This window comes from Anopheles marshallii, chromosome 2, assembly GCF_943734725.1.
Source record: "Anopheles marshallii chromosome 2, idAnoMarsDA_429_01, whole genome shotgun sequence".
In the NCBI taxonomy this organism is placed as follows: Eukaryota; Metazoa; Arthropoda; class Insecta; order Diptera; family Culicidae; genus Anopheles; species Anopheles marshallii.
The window spans coordinates 86,602,925-86,624,036 of NC_071326.1; the positions used below are offsets into that span (position 1 = coordinate 86,602,925).

Sequence of the window (21,112 nt, forward strand, 5' to 3'; positions counted from 1 at the left end):
TTTATGGCCACAATTGGAGCGTATGTGCATACGGGGTGAGACAGTTCCACAGTTTGGCAAATAAATGTTCGGTTTGGTCGATCGGCATGGAAAGGTCCGGCTGCTGGCAACAATGGCCTTGGTTTGCAATAATTTTGCAAGGGCAAAAGGTACAGTTTTTGTGCAGAATTTGCTGTTCGTTCTTTAAAAGAATATTTCTTCCTGTTACATTGAGAACTGCCGTGTCCCTGAGAAGAACATCCAAATGTGTTTCTTTTTATCGTCGGAGATCGATTTGAAGAAATGTGTGAGGAAATTCTTAGCCATTGAACGATGATTAACCTTTATCAACACGCGCTAGAGCCGTTAAACCTTTTTATGATAAATATCTTCGCGTGAAGTCGCAGGCAAACATTCCAACGCCGCTCTCTAATTGCATTCAATCGTCCAAAAGTGCGTGTGTGCCTTACCATGTGTCAGTGTCCATCTCCGGTTCCCGAAAAAAAACAGGGGTGTAAATTACGCCGTTTTAGTCCCTAACTCACACCCTTATCAAGAAATCATCAAAAACCCTTTTCATTCGGTGCCAAAAGATTCCCGAAATATTTGCACCAAGCCAAGGACCAACCCGTTTGCGTCACTCTTTTTATGCGCTCTCTCCAACTCTCCAAGCTGGACATCCCTAAATCTACCCCCAATCCGTAGCAAATTGTTATTTTATTGAATGAAAATCACAGCTTCCCCGTTCCACCGTGTCCAGGGCACGGTGTAGAGGGATTTATTGTGGTGTCTTGGATGTTTGGGAATCTACCACTTGGTGGAGGAACAAAAAATCCCCCGGGGGAAAGATTGGTTTAGGTCAAGCATGTATGTAAAACATGTCCCTAATCGACCCATGACCCATGGGTGGGTAAAAGGAATTTATGGGTTGGCTCCTCGACCAACAAAAAAAAAAGGCAAAACCCCTTTATCCTGGAAGGGTTCGGAATGCGGGTTGGGTTGTTTATAATGTCCGGCAGATAGGGAGGAAAAAAATGGGATTCTTCTTGGTTGCGAAAGCTCAACCGTGTAACGATTAGGTCACTGTTCCGAGCGGAACTTCCGGGTGGAGGTGAAAGAACCGTTCTCAATCGAGGGGTTAACACTGAAACGAACTCAAGGGTGGACATGACGGACAACTGTTGATGCTTCAGGGAATCCTTTCATACTTACAGAAAAATAAATGATAAAAAGTATCAATAAACACCCTGTAAAACAATCATTTTCTTACGCATAAATAATCAAATAAAATAACACAAGACACAGATGGAAGTTAATTTTGCGCTTTCTTGGTGTAAAAAAAAACGTTTAAATATGTTTTATTTTCAAAATAAAGAAAAATAATATTAATAGATAACCGCACCATTTTGCTAAAGTTTCCACCCGATGGAGCCCAATAAAACCCACCTTACTACGACTGCACTTACAAAACCTAAACAGACCTTTTGTTTACCCCGATCGTATAACTAAATCATTTCAACTAAAAACGAATTTTGATTTTGCTGCCATGTAAAACGATTTGACTTATGCTTTCTAATTACCCCACAAAATAAAAAAAAACACGACACCTGCTTATGTTTGTGACCCTGCAAGAGGGCGAAACAATGTTTGGCACTGTTGTCTAAGGTTGCCTAGGAGCCGAAGAAGCACCATTGTTTCCGTTTGCTTAATGTTTTCCACGAAACCACCCAACGAAACGAAACGATCCCAGATCGATCCTCGCGATCTCACCCTCACAAGAACAAGACGGTATGCAAAAATGGAGGATAAGGACTGATGATTTCAAAAAGGCTGGAAGGAATGATGATGATGGGATGTGGAAGGGGACACAAAGGGACAAGAAGAAAGGTGAGGTAACGTTTGGACATACGCAGGACAGACGGACCAGTGGACCGTTCTTGGTGCCCTTACTATGCGTGTTTCATCTTCCTTGCCGTTGTCTTGTTTTCTGCGTTTGCTTGCTTCAGCCGCGAGACTATTGAGGAGGAACTTGTATACCAAAGGCCAAACCGTACCTGTGCAATACCCCAGCTTGCGGCCGGGAGATTGAGGTCCGGCTTGACCGAAACGAAACTAATGAGCAAATGTGTTTGTTTTCTCTTTGCGTGTGTATGTACGTGCTGCGGGTCAGTGAATGGCCTCATCAAACATTAACATAAAAAGCATTCGCTTAAAAGAGTAGCTCTAATTTAAGCTCCCTGAACCATTGTGACTTGTGTGAAGGTTGATGTTCCTCGTAAAAAAATGTTTGTAAGAAAGAGCAAGAGGCAGAGAGAGCGAGAGCGAGAGAGAGAGAGAGCTAGAAGAAAGGGAAGATCACCTTGGAAAGGATGATCGGCAAAAGGATAACGTTTTAAGATTACTTTGTACATCGAGATTTCAAAGGCTCATACATTTATATATACACGATCATGAGGATGCGGTTGAGGAAGAGTTCCTCATTCTCTATCACTCTCTCTATCTCTCTGCCTCTCTCTTCTCTATAACTCACATACACACATAAATGTTTATCATCCCCGATCCAGAGGTTTCAGAATCCCGGGGGCATATATATAAATTCTCCTATTTTAACCTTTTGTATAGAGGGCGCCACCATCAACACGCTCTAGCAGCAGTAGTGACTCTTAACAGTAATTCTTTAGTTAATAGATTGGCATCTTGAGGTGAGTTTGTGTGACTGAGTGTGTTTTCATATGTGTGTGTGTGTTTGACGAGGAGTTTCTTTTTGGTTTCTTGTGTTTGTGTGTGTTTTAGTTGTCTTCCCTGTTCGCTTACAGCTCCATCCCGTGATGTTGCTGCTGTTGCTGGAGCAGCTGTTGGCGCTGCTTGAGGTAGAGTGTGGCCGCATCGTCCAGCTCGTCCAGCTCCTCCATGGAGACGGGCGAGCGAGGCGAATGCATACTAAGATCCTCCGGTTCCGTCTGCTCGGGCAGTTCACTCTTGATGTGCGCGATCTGTTGTGGCGTGCGAGACCGACTAGACGCACGCAGATCCATGGCGGCAGCGCCGGAATCCGCCTTCACCTCCGGCAGGGGACCGAAGTTGAGCGGCAGTGTCAAACCGGGGAACTTCTGGTGCAACAGCATGCCCGGTGTGGTCGGAATCTTGGACAGTCCGTCCAGCGATAGATCACTCGATTCGGAGCCCCCGCACACGGACTTGGCATGGTCGGACAGGTGATCGCCACTGGCGGCGGGACTGACGGCGGGTGTCGGCGGACTCGGCAGACCGCACTTGTGGTGGAGTAGATGGTGCCGCCGCCGGTAGCTCGAATTGCACCTATCACAGTGGAACGGTTTCTGGCCGCTGTGGCTGAGCATGTGCGCCTTCAGCTGATTCGAGTCGCTGAACTTCTGGTCGCACATCTCGCACTCGTACGGCTTCTCGCCGGTGTGCACACGGAGGTGTCGGCGCAGGTTAGCGACCTGCACGAACTGACGGTCGCAGTGCGTGCAGGAGTACGGCTTCTCGCCCGTGTGCAGTCGCATGTGCGTCTTGAGGTGATGATCGCGCGTAAATCGTTTGTGGCACTCGGGACACTCGAACGGTTTCTCGCCCGTGTGCGTCCGCTCGTGGTTCTGCAGGACGTGCTTGTACCCGAACGAGCGGCTGCAGATCTTGCAGGTGAACACCTTGTCGCGGGAAGGATCGCGTGACGTCACCGACGAACAGGACGTCGACGAGGAGGTGTTGTTGTTGTTCGAGGTGGTCGTGGTGGTGATCGTGGTCGGCAGTTCGACGCTACCGTTCGACTGCGGTGATGAGCCAGAGGTCGGTGGTGAGATTGGTCCCGGACTCACCGGAATGTCGACCGGGATCGTCAGATGGTGCGGATGCGAATGGCTCGGTGATCGCATCAGGTGATGCAGATGATGGTGATGGTGTGATGCGGCCGACTCCTTGCGGGACGCGGCCTGGTGCTTTCGCTTCGTGAGCTTCTTCGTCTGTGGCAGTATCTCGGACGTGGTGGAGACGATGTGATTGTTGTTCGTGCTGCTGCTGTTGTTGTTGTTGTTGGCGGCGGCCGCTGCACTCAGCTTAAGCGACTTGGAGCTCTTATGGCTGAGGGCGGGCGAGATCGGGCTCTGGGGCGGTGGGGGACTGCTGTTATTGCTGGTGGGCGTCGGAGGTGCCCACGCACCGAACAGGGCAGCATGCGGTGGGAAGAGACCGGTAGCGAGCGATGCCCGCAGGGACATGGGCAGTCCGGCGGCCATCAGTGCGGCTGCGGCCGTCTGGTTGGCGGCCAGCAGTTGCGGGGCAAGCATACCCATGGCGGAAGCGGTCGCTGGGTGGAATCCACCGTAAAGGGAAGGCGTGTGCTGGAAGTTCATACCGAGATGGTGCTGCTGGCGCTGGCCAGTGAGTGGCGGGGAGACCGACAGGCTACGCTCTTCGTCACGGTTCATACCTTGCAACGTACGGACGGCGGCTAATCCTATGAAGGAGATGATGGGAAGAGAAGGAATAATATTTCATGAATAAAATGAAACCAAAAAATTGCTTTAAGGATAAAAGGATAAATGTATTTGAAGCCGTTCATCAAAGACCTTCCGAAAATAGACACACACAATAGCTGCTTGGCTCAATGTTTGACTGCACGGTACATAGTACTATTTCTAGACCAAGGAAACCGCTCCGCATGTTCAACAAATACCGGCAAACCGAAGCGAAAGCCGGCTCCATGTGAGCAACAAACCGTCCCGTATCCTTTCGTCGTTCAAAACAGATCCTTTCGGCTCTCGGCTCTCTTCAGAACCGAAAGCAACGCGTATGCCAAACGAGTTGCCTTAACTCGTACGGTGCACCACACATACTAACACGCTGGTCGGAAAATCTGCACACATCGTAGTGTGCGGACGAGAAAAAAAAACCCCCCGGAAAACAGGATCCGTCCCATGTGTGTACGCGGCAACGCTGAACAGCCGAGCAACAAAACAAAGCCCCGCCGGTCCGACCGACCATGTTTGCGTGCCCTTGCCGTCATCGTCTACCGTCGAGCCCGCGGCGAGACGGATTGAATGGGTTTTCCCACCCATCACGACCCAGTTTTCCTCCCCTTGTGCTCCCCGCCGAAGCAAGCCGAAAAGGGTGGCGCATACTCGCGCGTGTGTGGCTGTTGCTCCGGCAACAACAAAACCCGCCGCACACATATACACACATTCGCGCCCGTGGATGGAAAACGATATCCTTGCAGTAGGCGTTGGAGGGTTTTTATTTATGTTGCTATTATTATTACAGCTATTTTTCACCACGCATGATGTTGGAGTGTGTGTACTTTTGGGGCGGTTTTTGGCGCGCTCGGTTTCGTGCCACACGTTTTTCATCCGTGTTGAACTTAATCCTTTATTTAACGTCACTCTTCTGCTCTCTTTCTCTCTTTCTCTTTCACTCTCTCTCTTTCTTTCTTTTTCTCCCTTCGCTTATCAATGGAGCTTGTATTGATTGTTTACGTTGGTTTTTGTTTGTTTGTTTCACTTTCATTCGTCAAAATTAGAACTCCCCACGCTTGCCATTCCACCGCGTAGTAAGAGGAATAGGGGGGGGGGGGGGAAATGAGCATGTTTAGGGTGTTTAGTAAAGGAAAAGGTGAAAGAGTTCCTCAGCAAAACCCCTTTCAGCCGGAAGAAGATTTTTTTATATTACATATTTATTTCTTTACTTTCCGGTTTTTCTCGGGCGTTTCACGTGAGCTAGCTTGATTGAGTTTCCTGTTCGCTTGGTTTTTTTGTGTGTGTTGGTTCTCGTTTATCCAGGATCAGGAAGTGAAATTAATTCTTGTTTACATTACGCCTGTTCTAACGCACGGGCGTGTGTATGTGGGTGGTGGTTTTATTTATTTCCCTTTTCATTTCGGGAGGAGCGAGTCGTGTGCTTGATTAAATTTGGTTCTTGTTGAAATTGCCGTCGGTATTTGCGAAAACAACATGTCGAAGCTAATCCCCGAGAGTTATAGTGATATTAATAATAAATCTAAAATTGTATTGCAAAATCCACAAGCTAAACCTGTTGTTTGCAATTAAAAAAAGTAAGAATATAATTTCTCAAAGTCGTATTGTCCAACGAGAATTGTTAGAAAATACCAATTCCTCTTTACTTGAGTTTTTTTTGTTAACTGATTGACCTTCAAAAAATTTTGCATTGAATTTAAGATTTTTTTCAACTGTTTCCCAATTACTCACCGAATTTACTGAAACATCCGTTTCAATATTATTCCCAAAAACAATGTTTTCAACATAATTTTCTTCTCTGCTTCGATGCGAGAAACAAAACACAAATGGATTTCCTCACCCCGTGTAATTTAACTCGCTCGAAAGTGTGAAGCCACCCGGAGAGTGTGAATGGAAAGTGAAAGGATCCGGCCAGCCTTAACCGTGTCCTTATGTAGTACATAAAGCGAAAGAGACCTTGCACTGCGCATGGAGCCACGGTGCCACGGTGTTTGTGTTGCGATAAGGACGCTCACGGCAAGGGATTGTTGGGGCCCGTCAGCTGTGTGTGTGTGTGGATGTGTGCGAAGCCGAGCGATAGCAAACGGCCGGGGCAGTAAAGTTTCACTTTCATTCACGGTTCGTCTTGATCTCAAAGACCCACCGTTGGTCTTTAAATTGAATCAATTAAAGCAATCTAACCCTTCGCGTGCCGTTCGGCTTCGACCGCCAACTGGTTCTGTTCGCGATGGACGTGCGACGTGTGCGGGAAGTGGTAGTGAAACTTGTGGCGATCCTTACCTCTTGCTGTTTGAGCGTCCTGCAGAAGCGACAAAGCCATAACTGCCTTGTCACTTGCTGGTTCCGTAGTTTACCGTCTGCCGGTGAATGATCCGTAGCCGAACACTGCGTTTCCTGATGATGTTTGGAAGTGTTATGCTATCACTCGTTTCCCGCACATGCAACTTCACACAACACCCTACCACACTGCACTGTTATAACCCGTCGTGATAACCAAGGACCGGTTGTAAATTTCACACTATAAAAGTATCCTTCCACTTAAACACACTGCACACACCCGCAGGTCACTGAGTCACTTTCGGAAGGAACCGTGGTTAGAAATGTTTGCATGCGAAATTGCCATAAAAATGGCGCTTCAATTCGAATTCGTTTCAGAAATTGTTGGATGGTGCGCTTTGCTTCTCACAGAAATCTTTTGATTTGTTCGCATAATTCATTCACCTTTGCTTATTCACTATATCGGGACAAACGGGGTTGAAAAAACGGCGTGTGACACGTTCGAATGCACTTTGCACACACTTGGCTGTGTTTGGAGAAACTTCCTGTTTGATGTTTGATGCTTCCGTTGGTCGGCTGCTTTGCGACCGAATTCGTGAATGGACACCGAACGACTGACGAACGCTGCTGGAGATGCACGCTTTGGGAGCACGCCGGAATGTGACACAATTGTCCACCCGGGAGAGGGTAATGGACGTAAAAGGTTACGGCCGCGGATAAAACAAAAAAAAGGATGCGAAGGTAGCGAAAGGCGCCTTGTGTTTTTCCTGAAGGAGATCGAAGCACAAACGGCACGGCAACCGTCGGCTTTGAGTGGCGGCACGCGAGTGATCTCTGAAAAATAATAGAAATCAGAACGTCAGAAAAGTGTGGTACCAGCAGCAACAGCATACGCACACACCCGTACGTGGAAGGAATTTGACAGCTCGTATGTTGCTCTCTCGTTCCCGCGTGGCACAGTGCAACAGCTTCAAGCAGCGAAACAAGCATTGCTCTCCTTCTTTCCACCATCGAAGAATGATGCGTTCTCTCCTGCACCGTTTCGTCCCCTCCTTTTCGCACGCACAATCAAACAAGAGTTTTTTTTCGGGTGTGTGCGTGTTTGAATGCGATGGAGGGTGAATTTCATAGAAATGCTCTCTTTCCCCTAACTGAACTGTTTTTTTTTTACGTAATTTACTCGCTCACTCTCCCTCTCTCTCTCTCTCGCGCTCGCTGTCAAATTCTGGGTTTGTTTGTTTGTTTGATCATTTTCCCCTTTTTTATGTTTTGCTGACCTAGCACAACAATGCTGGGCCCTTCGTTTGATGGTGTGCGTTCGGAGAGAATAATCGCTGCCTGGTGGAAAACGAAGAGAGACTTTTCCACCTTTTTTTTCATCTTCCCTGTGATGAAGCGAGTTTCTCTTAAGGTATCCTTCTACTCGTTAGGGTGATCCTTTCGGGGAAACCTTTTTTTCTCCGATCAAATATTTTCTTCCCCTATCCGGCGATTCACTAACACTTTGAGCGCTCTACGCGCTCTAAACATGGAGTGAAAAATAAAGGGAAAACAATATTCGGAAGTCCTGCACCAGGGAACCGAAAAGGTTGCATAAAAAAACCCCGATTCCAACAACCGGTTGTCTCGTTTCGGCGTACTGTGTTAAGGGGTGGCCGGTTGCGGGATGCGTAAGCATTCACGCACTTTATCCCCACTCTTGCACACCGGGAAAACACGGGAAAAAGGGAAAAAATCATATTTTAATTTTCGCTTCACTTTCACCCAATTTCGGAAGTCCTTGCTGGCCTCGGAAAGGACCTTCTCTGTCTCTCTCGTGATTTGTGGAACATTTTTAAGATGCACGAAGAAGACAGGCACGAACCATCTCGTTCCTAATCGCTGGTATTCAAATTTTTAATTGCTCACGTTCATCTTGGCGAGTTCCCTTGCGGGAGAAGGATATCCTTCCAGGGCGCGCACAAACAAAGCGACAAAAAGGGACCAGAGGCTGACCAGCATACCTGGACACGTACCTTCATCTTTATCGCATCGTTTTCGAAACATTGCAACGCTTTGGTCCGGGTTTGGCAAGATTTGTGCCTTTTTGACGATTGAGCTACTTCTTGAGGGGCAAGAAAGAAACGATAACGCTCGGTTACGTCAATCGTCATGATGTACCCGGGGGAAGACGCTTAAGCAATCAATGCCGAAACCTTCTTCGAAACCGGAATGTCCAAATTCCCGATCAATCATGTTCGGCAGGCTGTTGGCTTGTATAACGCGGCGGCAGAGCTCCCAATAACTCGCTATCAAACAGATCTCGGAGAAATCGTAATGCAGCGCACTTGTGGGCCGTTTAATTGTTGCCTTGCCTTTTGGACTGGACAGAAGTTTACTCACCATCGGTAAAGATTCCCTTTTGGGTTGTGGAGCGTTCGATAACGGTTGGTGGGTTTATGCAACTTACCGACTCCCGATACAAAGACCCGCACCCGTGCCCAGCGGCATTCGATGACCCTCGAACGAACAAAGGGAAACCATAGTTTTTGAAACTGGTTCGAGTGTGGTAATTAAACTGCAAGCCGCTTCAGGGAAGCACGGGCAGTTTGTCTCGTAACCTCGCCAACCAGTTCCATGCGGACCTTGGGAAAATGTTCTGGAACTTTACAGCGCACAACAGGTTTCTATATTCGCACCCAGGGTTCGCATTGAGGAAGTGATCTTATGATACGTAATCGCTCACATACCCCCCCTCCAGATGATATTGTTCTGCACACGTTTCGTGTAACCCTTTTCGAGAGACTGAAACCACCGAAACATTCTAGAACTGTACCTGTGCATGGTGAACGATCACGCCAAAACGGTACTGTTCCCTGCTGTGACAAAACCACCGACAACGATACCCGCGATCTTAAATCCTAAGCCTTATCCCCCGGGATGGTTTTGTGGCCCGCACGAAACGAAAGGGTGTTTTGTTTTGGCAAAACAAACATAATCTCCCAGCACCCAGCACCGCCAGCTATGGGCCCCTTATTTCGCCGGCCAAAGACAATGGTACGGCGAGGATCTTACACCCCTCTGTCCCACCTACACGCCCGATTGCAAGACGGATCGTTACGGGATCCTCCTTTCCTTCATTAGCTGGCTGCTGGGAATTGCAATGCGGAGACGCTTACCCCGTAGCGTTCCACATCGCACAACGGTACGTCTAGTACCCGTTGACCCTTTTACGAGGTTTCGATTTCGGTCATCTTTTCAGCGTTCCTCGTTTTCTGTGTTTGCCTTTGTTGCTAATTTAATTTTATGGCGCTGAATCGCGACACGAAGAGGAGTTTGTTTGCAAAGTTCGTAATGATGTTTTGCCTGTGCGTTGTGTGAAGGAGTTGGCCTGGTGTACGCCCCGGTGACAGGAAAGGTACCGATGGCGGCGATCCATCACCTGAGCAGCATCACATGCATGGCATGTCGGGTGGGATGTTGTTGGGACAGTCCTGTTGGCAGGTATTCTATGCTTATTATTACATCCACTGTCCATTACATGAATGTTTTCAATCGTCATTTAAAGTTAGGCAAGCACAACCTGCACCCTGCGCGCATTAATTGAGAGCATTTGTTTGTTTTTGTTCCGTTCTATTGACGGGTCAAACAAAGTCAACAGTTGGAACATTGAATGTCTTTTAAATGGACAAGCTGTACCGTACGTTTTATACACGAACTGCTGCTTGTAATTGTACGCCCAGAATGCGATAGTTTACCTCCGCAAGGCTCAATAGCTGGTAGGTTCTACGGCAATACCGTTCCAATTGGTCACTTTTTTATTGGTCCTAAACTGTTGTGACAAAATTGTGCTTCTTTTTTATGATCCCCAGCCGTAGTGCTTTATGGTGGAAAACCCTGATCCATATAGCACCATCCAGCTTTTAAAAGTTGGTACGAATGATGCCTTTCCCTCTACCTCTCCCTCTCCTTCACTCGTCCCCCTTGCCAGTTCCTCAAATGCTCTAATGCTTTTTTGACGTTTGCAAATTTGACGTTTGATTTTTAATGGTGTCCCAGCCGTACGGAAAAATTCGACATTCGGATGGTTTGCTTTCCTTTTTTGCTTCGGTTTATGGACAAAACCAAACCGTAGCCCTTACCCAAAAACACCTTCCCGCTAGCTTTGGGTGGGTGGAGGAAAACTTTTTATGATTATTTTCTGAACGGGCCCATACGGGGTACGGAAGGAAGGTAGCGATCGCCCGTTGATCGTCAGAAGAGGGCAAGATTGTTGGGTAGGCAAATGGGAGCAATTTGGTCAGTGAATTACGGCCATCGACGGTCCACTACCCATACTGGCTGGGCCCGACAACCCCTTGAGCGGCGGCAAAGGTACAAGACTCGCCGGCAAACTTCTAATACAGGGAGGTGACGTAGGAGGACCCGTCCAATAATACAAGATAAAAACAAACAGTGGTGTTGCTTTTTGAGGTGAAGGTAGAAAACATTTCGGCGTTTCCAAATGTCCCACACACACACACACACACACTGATTGGATGTGAACGGCCGGTAATTGGGACCGTCTCCAACAGCATCGGAACGGGGCCCGGTACGCACGGGTGTTTCACAAAGGGCCTACAATTAGGATTAAAATTTGGAAACAATGCGACCATGGGTCAACAAACAATAAACCGAAAATCACCCAAAAATGGCAACTCGCAAACGCGGTTCTTTTACGACCGGTCCAATCCGGTGATTTTCGGGCTTTAAGCTACGCCCGCACGCCCGATTCCCGTACCCGGTCGATTCCGGTGCACCGCACACATACGGCGTGTCCTTCCCGGTGGAATATTTTCCCCACGCACGCACATCCCGCAACAATGGCGGACACGGTGGTGGTGGGTCGGTTTTAGCACCGCAAACAGGCCGCCGACATGCAAACAGAGGTCGGCAGTTGGTTTTCGGTTTTTGTGAGAGTGACAGAACGAACGGTGCGTAACGGTGCGGTAATTTAAACAAATATCGTAAAACGTAATAGTTTTCGAAGCAATTTTCATCTTGTGTGTGCCTTTTTTTAATGTTGGTTTGGCGCAAAAAAAAACCAACGTCCAGGAAGCGACATCTTCTCATCTGTGGAGATCCCTTGGTTGCCCCGGGACAGGTTTGTTTGTTCCGTTTATTTTTTGTTGGCTAAATGATTGTTTGTTGGACAGCGCATTCTTCGTTTTAGGCTCCGTTGTCTTGATTCGTCGTGGACAGCTGGGGGCAGTAGAGAGCAACAGGATTTTCCAATGCAACATGCAACTAACTTATGACAGTGTGAAAAAATCTTTAAAGAATGCTTTTGATCGGACCAAGAGTGCCATTTTTGTCATTGACTTGGAGTCAGGAACCTGGTGTTGAATTGAATTTAAGCTTAAGTGGAATATAATGAATAGAAAAGGACGTTTCTAAAGAGTTCGGATAAATGGTCCATGTACCTTTCGGACTTGGAATAATAAAATATAAATTAAAGTTATTGTGTTTGTACATAAATAAAGAATTTTTTTTATAGTAAATGTTAAGTAAATTAGTAAAGGTTTAATACTCACTAGAAGAATTTAGTTCTACTAAGGATCATTAAAGGCGTTGGTATATTAAAACATAATATACCTTTTAGAAGATAAGCTTTATCAGATGATTTATCTTCAGCTCAAATGGTTTATTATTTATTCTTAATTAGTTGTTCATTAGTCGTTCATGGACCAGTAACCGAGTAACTGATTGTCTGTTCGATCAAATGTCACATTAAATGCACTCAACAACTTGTAAATCTTAAGTTCTCCTTCCAAAAATGAGTCAAAAGAAAAGAAAAATAAACGTTAAATTCGATGTATTAATCACTCAAACTGATTAAGATTCTAATCGCCCATAATGCAGGTTAATAATGAGAGCAGATTCCAATGTTAAATTCACTCTTTCAAGGTGTGAAACTATTATTGATTGGCATGTGTCACCAATAAAGCAAATAACCCAACCAAATCCGAAATTAAACCTTTCTCGATCGTTCACAATCAGGATGGCTCGCGCCATCGCGATCTAAAAGCAATGTAAAGGAAAGATGAAGGAAATAGAAAAGATCTTTGTAACAAAAAAAAAACCTCCAAAAAGAAAGAGGGAATCAAATAATCACCCAACAAAAAAAAAAATCATGTTCGAACACGTGCGCAGCAGCAGTCCTTCCTTTCCTGGTGCGTACGAACCGAAGACACCAGAAAGCAAAGACTGGAAAAAGCGCGGATGTCTTATAAATAAAAACATACCCCTATTAAGAGTAGAAAATGATCATAAAAAACACGCGCACGCGATCATCGCGCGCACACGCTGAAGATACGTTTTGATCGTCCTCTTCGATCGACTAGATTCCCCTTCTTGTTTTTTAAGCCGTGCTGCTTTGTGTGTGTGTGTGTGTGTATCATTCCGAATTTATTTCGAGGTGTCTGCCGGGTTGTCCTCGTGCCCTTCCCAACCGAAACCGAACGGGGAAGAAGGGCGATCGTTTTTTTTTTTTTAATGCAACCATTGAATGTCGCTTTCTTCTTTCAAATTTTGTTTTACACGGCGCACAAGCAACGGGATCGATGCGGCCTACGGCTGTACGGCAGTGTTTCCTCCGCATTGATTGACTGTGTCTGGTGTGTCTGTTTATCCTTGCTGATCCTTTTCGGGCGAGAAAGATCGCTGTTGTGAATATATGCAACAAACGTGTAGACGAGCGCGTGTCCTCCTCAGTGCACCGGTGGAACGCTGCAGACGACAAATAGCGAGCAGGTGGGATCACTCTGGTAGGTAACGAATAAAAAAAAAACACATGCGAAGATATCACCAGAAGGGAGAACTAAATGTGAGATAAAAAAAGTGCTCCCGTGCGTATTAGAAGCGAGGGATGAACTATCCAAAACAAAAAATAAAAACATAAAAAACGAATGAATGACGGAAGAGGCAAACATCATCGTTGATGCTGCTGTTGGGTGTGTGTGTGTCCATGATGTACAGTGCAGCGGTAATCGAGTGATGCAGTTTCGAAGACGGAGGAGCGATCACAAAAAATACGGAAATTGTAACTCGACGCTGATTTTGTTTTTTTTCCCCCAAAGCTTTTCCATGTGTGTTGTTTGAAGTTTAATCGCTTGCGTGTTGCTGCCGTGCGTTCGGGGGTGAATTTTGGGGGAGGTTTTTTTTCGATATATTTTACGACATGTATGGGCATATGTATTTGGTTTACCACATTTGTATTAACCATTTCAGGTTTAAAAGTTTAAAATTTAAATTGTTAGTTTTAGCATTTCTTCTCAATAATCGGCATATTTTTATCCATTTATCCGACAACCATTCAGCACTTCTTCAATCGGCAAACAATCACCACCTCTCTAGATTGAAGTGCATGTTTTCGGTCGCAACACACTTGGGGGTTTTTTCCCTCCTGTAACATCCCTTCCCTTGTCTCTTTTCCGGGGTATTTGTGTCTGGTTCTCCAACACTCTACCACAGGCACAAAGCATTACATTACAGCTACGATGCATTCCGTCCCTTTCAAACTTCAAAGTCCTTATGTTGCCATTTGATTACGTAGCAAAAATCTGGAAAATGATGTAAAAAGCTGCATTTTTGAAAATGACAATCCGGAGCACACCGGAGCGGTGAACGGTTTCTGGCGGTGGTTAGTGGAAATGGCACAAGCGCAAGCACCCGATGCGGAAAGAAACACGATCGACAGCTTATAACGATTGTCGGGTGCTTGGCGAGTTCGAACACGAGCCGGAGCAGGGTGGCAGATGGTAAGGTTTTTTTTTTTCGGTAGCGAAGTCATGAAAAGTGTGATGAAAATAGGATTGATATTGGTGTAAATGGTTGGTAAGATTGTTTAGTTGTCAATTTCATGATCGTGTATGTAAGTTTAATAGGCTTTTCCTAAAATTTGTTTCTTGTCTTGAGACCATGAAATGGCTATTAATCGTAGTTTAAAAATATATTCTCAAAGTTTTTGATAAACTAAACATAGTAGCCCTGTCTTCGAGTTGCTTAAACCGCCCCAGAATACCACAGTTCATTGTCAATGATTAGAAGTTGTGATTCCCTCACCCTATTAGATTCTAAATTGCACTTAATCACCTGTAATGCAAAGCCTCTTTCCGACACAGTGAACCTTAAAAACATTTTCCGACGTCGCTGTCCTCGGTTGCACCAGTGTCTCACAAGTGATAAAAGCGTGTGTGCATACTGTGCATACTGCATTTACATAACCGTAAGCAACAGAACCCGAACTTGGCGTTGTGCGGCAGACAGACACAAACACACTCACGCACCGAAAGTCACTGTACACAACCGATCCACTGCTGGTGGATTTTTGCCGATGCATTTCTGGAACCGACGCACTGATAAGCGGGAACCACTCGTGAACTTGAACACACACCCGAAAACCGGTTGATAGTGGTGTTTCCTGTCCGCTATTGCTACGTTTCGTTCGGCGCAATATTTGCAGTCGCCTCCGGAACGCTCACCCGAGTAGCTGCGAACGGGGCCAAAGGTCGTTAAATGTTTCGGGAATCGGCTTATCAGGTTGAATTTTGGAGGTTAGACGAGTAAAGCTGAAGATTGCATGAAGATGACATTCAGAAAGGGTAAGCATTAACGTACTGATGACCAAAGGATCGCTCTGATTGTCTTTGATTGTGCGATGGAAGATGGCGTACGGCTCTTGACTAATCCCACCACAGAAATTTGTTGCGCTCTGTAGCGCTACCATGCTCGAAGGATATATGTTTATGGAGGTGCTATTTTTACGCAAACCGACCAAAAAAAAATAAACCACTGGACCTGTCACAACTCTGGTGGAATAATCGTTCTTTCGTCCGTTTTCCCGCTCCGGAACGCTCTTTCCCGGAATGATCTTTCTTTAGATACGACACTTCGGAAGAGATTACAAATACTTGCCATTTATAGAAGTGCGTTAGCGGGCGTTTACATAAACATCATCAAGCGGGAAGGGCACGATAAAACCTCGCAACCGGACGCCTGAATGCTTGGGCGATGATTCAGTTCCGAAAGCGAACACAATGCCAGAGGCTCATTCCCCCTTAGCGGCCATTCAACATCTTATCATACTGGGGCTGGTGCAGTTGACAGTAGGCCTTTCGTCTGACCCGTCCGCTTCCCACCTGCCTGCGATGTCCTTTCAGAACACAAACTTGCTGCTGAAGAAGTGTCAAAAGCGCTGAAAGGAAACGCATAGCAACGAGCTGACAACGGCAGCAGCATGTGCGTCGGTGCCAACTTAGATTACTTCCACCGCCACCAGCCGGAGCGCTGGTGGAATGGGATGCTTTGGGCTAAGGTGACAGATTCTTTATCCGTCGGACGGGGCGGACATGCACCTCGAGAAACTCGTTTACCAATTATTACATCCAGCAGCAGGGTCCGAAGGTGCGCTAGAAGTACAAGATGGTCAAAGAATTTCCGAAATTTGACCGGGGGGCAAAGGTATTGTGTAAGTGGATTATGGAACCGGAAGGTTTTAACCTTCCGCATTCATCCACCTATCCACCGGGCTCGGTTATTGTTGATTGATTTCAAGTTATGCGCGTTTTTTTACCTTCTTTATTTTTGCACAACACCTTCCAGTTACTCCGTTTTCCTACCGGACAAAACCGGATAACTTTCCCGATGGCTTCCCGGGTTCTATTTTGTGGACAAAAGGAAGAGAGACTCCCGAAGGATTGCAGAGCTGGCCGGAATTTGGCTTACGACACAAACGAGCACCAATCTGTCTTTCCAAAGCATGTTCCGGGCGCACAAAGAGCTGAAAGGAAGGAAAAGGCTTTTCATACTCATTCCAGGGTCCGTTCTGCTGGAGCACTGCCTACATCGATATCTTTTCTCCAACTGCTTTTTGCCATTTCTGCACAATTCAGCTTCAAAATCAACCTTTCCTGTCTTTCTCTCCCTCTCGATAGGAAGTGAATGATAATATTATTTCAAATGTCACCGAAAATATGAGCTACGGAACGGCAAGCACCGGACAGGTTCCGTTCCGTTTTTTTTTTTGTTTTTGCTCTCTCTTTCTCTTTTACGGTTTTGATGAGCAAACGATCAAGGGGTCAAGGGTTCCGGCCGTAAGTTAAACCCCGTCCGCCCGTTTCCGACGGAACCCGAAGAAAGTGTTGTTGACATTTTGCTCAATTGATTTCGATATTTTCGTTTAACCGAAAGGAAAAAGGTTAGCACACTTTCACCGGCAAAGGCAGTCCGATAGGCTGGGCACACACGTACGTCCACTGGACGTCCAAAATCCACGAAGTCATACAAAAATTCAAAAAAATTGGGTCCTGCCGTGGACGCGTCCACAAGACGTCCACAAAGCACGAAGTGAAAGAGGATTCGGAAATAATTCTCTCGAGAGCAGATCAGTGGACTTGTTCTTACCCGCTTACGCAGCCTTGCTGTTGTAGAGTAAAAAGGATGGATTGCAAAAAGATGGGTTGTGATCGAACCGTTGTGAGAACTAGGAAGAAAAGCATTGGTTTTTTTGTGATGAAATGTTTAAACACCACAACATATTGCGAAGCGGTTCCCGATATTTTGGAACAATATTATTTTTTTTATTAACTCTTTATTTGCAATGGTTTATCTTAAACCTACATGAAAAATATAATTACATGAACACATTTTAGACTAGGCAAAATGAACATCATATCTGGCTCTCAAAACGCAAAGAAAATGTTTATGAAAGGAACTAGGGGGTAAGATAATAGATCCTCTCTGAATTTTACATATGCTTCTATTAGAAAGACGCGTACGGAGCATACGGGCTGATCGTGCGACTATTGTGTCTTACTCGTGCGTACGGTACAGGATAGGCGTTTATGTTCGGATTTGCACGAAGTTCGATGTGGACGTGGGCAGGACGTGGACGTCCCGTGTGTGCCCAGCCATAGGCTTCGAACTTCGTGCAAATCCGAACATAAACGCCTATCCTTTACCGTACGCACGAGCGAGACACAATAGTCGCACGATCAGCCCGTATGCTCCGTACGCGTCTTTCTAATAGAAGCATATGTAAAATTCAGAGAGGATCTATTATCTTACCCCCTAGTTCCTTTCATAAACATTTTCTTTGAGTTTTGAGAGCCAGATCTGATGTTCATTTTGCCTAGTCTAAAATTTGTTCATGTAATTATATTTTTCATGTAGGTTTCAGATAAACCATTGCAAATAAAGAGTTAATAAAAAAAATAATATTGTTCCAAAATATCGGGAATCGCTTCGCAATATGTTGTGGTGTTTAAACATTTCATCACAAAAAAAACCAATGCTTTTCTTCCTAGTTCTCACAACGGTTCGATCACAACCCATCTTTTTGCAATCCATCCTTTTTACTCTACAACAGCAAGGCTGCGTAAGCGGGTAAGAACAAGTCCACTGATCTGCTCTCGAGAGAATTATTTCCGAATCCTCTTTCACTTCGTGCTTTGTGGACGTCTTGTGGACGCGTCCACGGCAGGACCCAATTTTTTTGAATTTTTGTATGACTTCGTGGATTTTGGACGTCCAGTGGACGTACGTGTGTGCCCAGCCATAGAAAGGACTTCGCCTTTTGCGATGTGAGTTCCGGACTTTTCCACATTTTGGCTCGGGGGCTGTCTGGCACTCCTGTGAAGAGGCTTTACCAGCTTTTTTTTTTCCAGGTTTTTTTTTCGTCACCCGCGTTGACAAAAGGGAAGCAAAATGTAACCGGAAATGGAACTCGTTTGTCCGTTCGCCATCCACGTGAGGAAAAGTTTAATCGTGCGCTGGAGCCTTGTATTACAACTTCCTGGGAAAATTCTTGCCTACACTCATCCTCTCCCCAGCACACACACATACTCGCTTTTGGCTCCCCCTCAGGAGGAAAGCCCTTTCTCATGATGAAGAAGGAAGTTAGTACGTGGTTGATCGGATGTGTATTAATTTCAAACCCGTCATACGCACGTCATGTTTTGGAGTTGGATGAGCTAGCGTTGCGTGGAAGTGTGGGCTGCAGAGAATCACCTGATTTAGGAAGTTGTTGGGCATATTTCTAACGAAAGAGGAAATATTTGTATCAGGAAATAGTTGTATAGCGTCCTTCGACATTTTCATCTAGTGTAGTGTTTGAACGGTTCTGTTAAGTTCTGTGTTAAGTTTGTTCTTTTAGTATAAATTAAGACCATAAACTTTCTCGACAGTGGAGATATTCTAATGGAGGAAAAGGCGTCGAAACGATATGCTGGTTGGCCCACAAGATGAAGATACTGAACTCATGCCTTACTAACTGCTCTTTCTAAACGAACAAGTACAAAGTGAGCTCAATTTCAGCAGTAACTGTCAAAGATTGTGTGATAAATGATAAATGTGTGAATTCGTGGGTATCCTTGCAGTATTCCCAATATTTTTTACGCAATGTTCCCCAATAATAATGATTAAAAGGAACATTTTTATTCGAATTTTCAGTTAAATGAGGTCGTTTGAATGAGAATTTAAATGCTCTTCACACTTTAAGCCACACATCGCTTAAATTTCCGTTAATAAGATTGAATATTGCATTCGTTACTAATCAGAAACCTGCCTCCACTTCGCACGACACTAATCCGGTGATGATGGACATTTTCATGAAAAGCAACACAATTCAACTCATTTCGGACACTTTTTAACTGGAATGAAAAAAAACTCCCTTTACACAATCGCGCCCTTTTTGTCCTCCAAATAAACTGCCACACTGTCGGCGTGTTAATCATTTTCCCAGGCGATGATTAAACTGATGCGTTCACACGTCATCGAACGTGGTCGGACTTTCGCTGGTCACCACAGTATCGTCTCATTTTACAGTACGGTTTCAATTCCGGTTTCCGGTTTTGCGCTTTGGAGAGATGTTGCGGAAAGAATGGCAAATAAAAAGATGCAAGGGCACCGGTAGGCGATGTGTGCAATTAAAATCGAACGACGAAATTTAACGGACGGGTCCTAACGTGCGGGCCCCTAATCAAAACCGTTGACAGTCGCGTGAGAACACGGTACACGGTTTTGCGTATGAAATTAGGAGAGAAAAAAAAGGACCTAACCTTTCACCGAACTGGCCGGGACCATTTTCAAAGGTGGGCTCGATTTCGCTGTTGTTGCGGTAATGCAACAGTATGTGCTCGAGTGCTTGTTAACGGTGGGCATTAAAGTGCGCGCCAAAATTGTTCCGATGAGCGAAAATTGCGTAAAACCAGTATGGCCAAAAGGTTACCTCGGACAAGGGGGCCCATAAGGTTTCGCGAGAAAGGTACCCTGGTACGGTTAATCCCAATCATTGTCCACTGATTTGGGTGCCGAGCTTTCGTGCAGATCCTGCAGCAGACGGCCAGCTGGACGGAATGCTTTGAGGTTCCGAATGACTCGGACGTCTTGCGTAACGAGTGGTTCGATCTGTTTAAGATGTGGGTTTCGGTTGCGTTTCCCTTTTGCTGCACCGTGCCGGAAGCATGTTTGAGAGATTAAACGCATTAAAAAGTGCACGGTCCCGGTATCGGGCCCTGTCCATTTCGAGATTGACCTACCGGAACAAAGGTCCGTGATGTTTTAATTCCCGTGTTGAGCTTTAAAGCGAGCACTCGTTAAGATGTCCAGGCAAACAAAAAAACCCCAGAGGGCTTCTTGAAGCTTGTGTGTTTTTTGTTGCTGGTTGTAGCACGTTCCAAAAAAAAAAAAAACAATCTTACCAACGATGCTTTTCATGTTCGGACAAAGCATTCGTTTCGTCTTATCTTAGGCAGCTGTTTTGGTGCGACGAAAGCCGAGAACAAACGACTATTGCCGTGCATTTAGATCGATTTGACCCGTACTTAACAGGCAGACACTTTAAAATGCAATGAAGCAAACATTGATGTTTGGAAACAGACATCAGAAATTAAGACGTTTATGCAAAACATGTAAAGGTGAGAGATTTACTGGCAAAATGGGTAAATTCATTAAATAATCAAAAGAAAAACAAAACAAAAAACATTACTATTACTATTTAGAAATAAACTTTAAAGTTGTAAATATCGAAAAACAATAAAACAACAATGTAAAAGTATAGAAAAAATATTAAAAATAAAGTGCAAAATGCAAAGCAAAATAAAAACTTACCATCCGATGTCTTAACACAGTACAAATGCATTAATTTCTAGTGATTCAAATTAAAAGAAAGAAAATTCCCTTTTTTCCAGTCATTGTCAATGTCTTTCCGTTGTAACCGTTATTTTTTCATCATTTTCCATGTTGGGTATGGATTACATAAGTGGAAAAACCGTTACTTGCGACTGGATTTTACAATGCTCTACATTTTTACTCCTCTCCCATTGTCCATGTTATGTCGTTACCGCGTA

The 21,112-nt window shown here is 45.3% G+C and overlaps 1 protein-coding gene across 1 annotated transcript; it reads right to left on the reverse strand.

Annotated features, from left to right (window-relative positions):
* Positions 1-2,789: 2,789 nt before the first annotated feature.
* On the reverse strand, positions 2,790-6,789 carry LOC128710167 (protein krueppel). Its single transcript, XM_053805209.1, has 2 exons — positions 6,750-6,789; positions 2,790-4,456 (listed from the first exon to the last, which is right to left on the reverse strand). The coding sequence occupies exons 1-2, from the start codon at positions 6,787-6,789 to the stop codon at positions 2,790-2,792; spliced, it is 1,707 nt and encodes a 568-aa protein (XP_053661184.1).
* Between the last annotated feature and the right edge of the window lie 14,323 nt (positions 6,790-21,112).

Excerpts from the sequence above, each read along its gene's own strand:
- LOC128710167 (XM_053805209.1), bottom strand. The coding sequence starts at position 6,789 with ATGGCTTTGTCGCTTCTGCAGGACGCTCAAACAGCAAGAG. Across the intron at positions 4,457-6,749 it reads GGACGCTCAAACAGCAAGAG|GATTAGCCGCCGTCCGTACG; the intron begins GTAAGGATCGCC and ends TCTCCTTCATAG.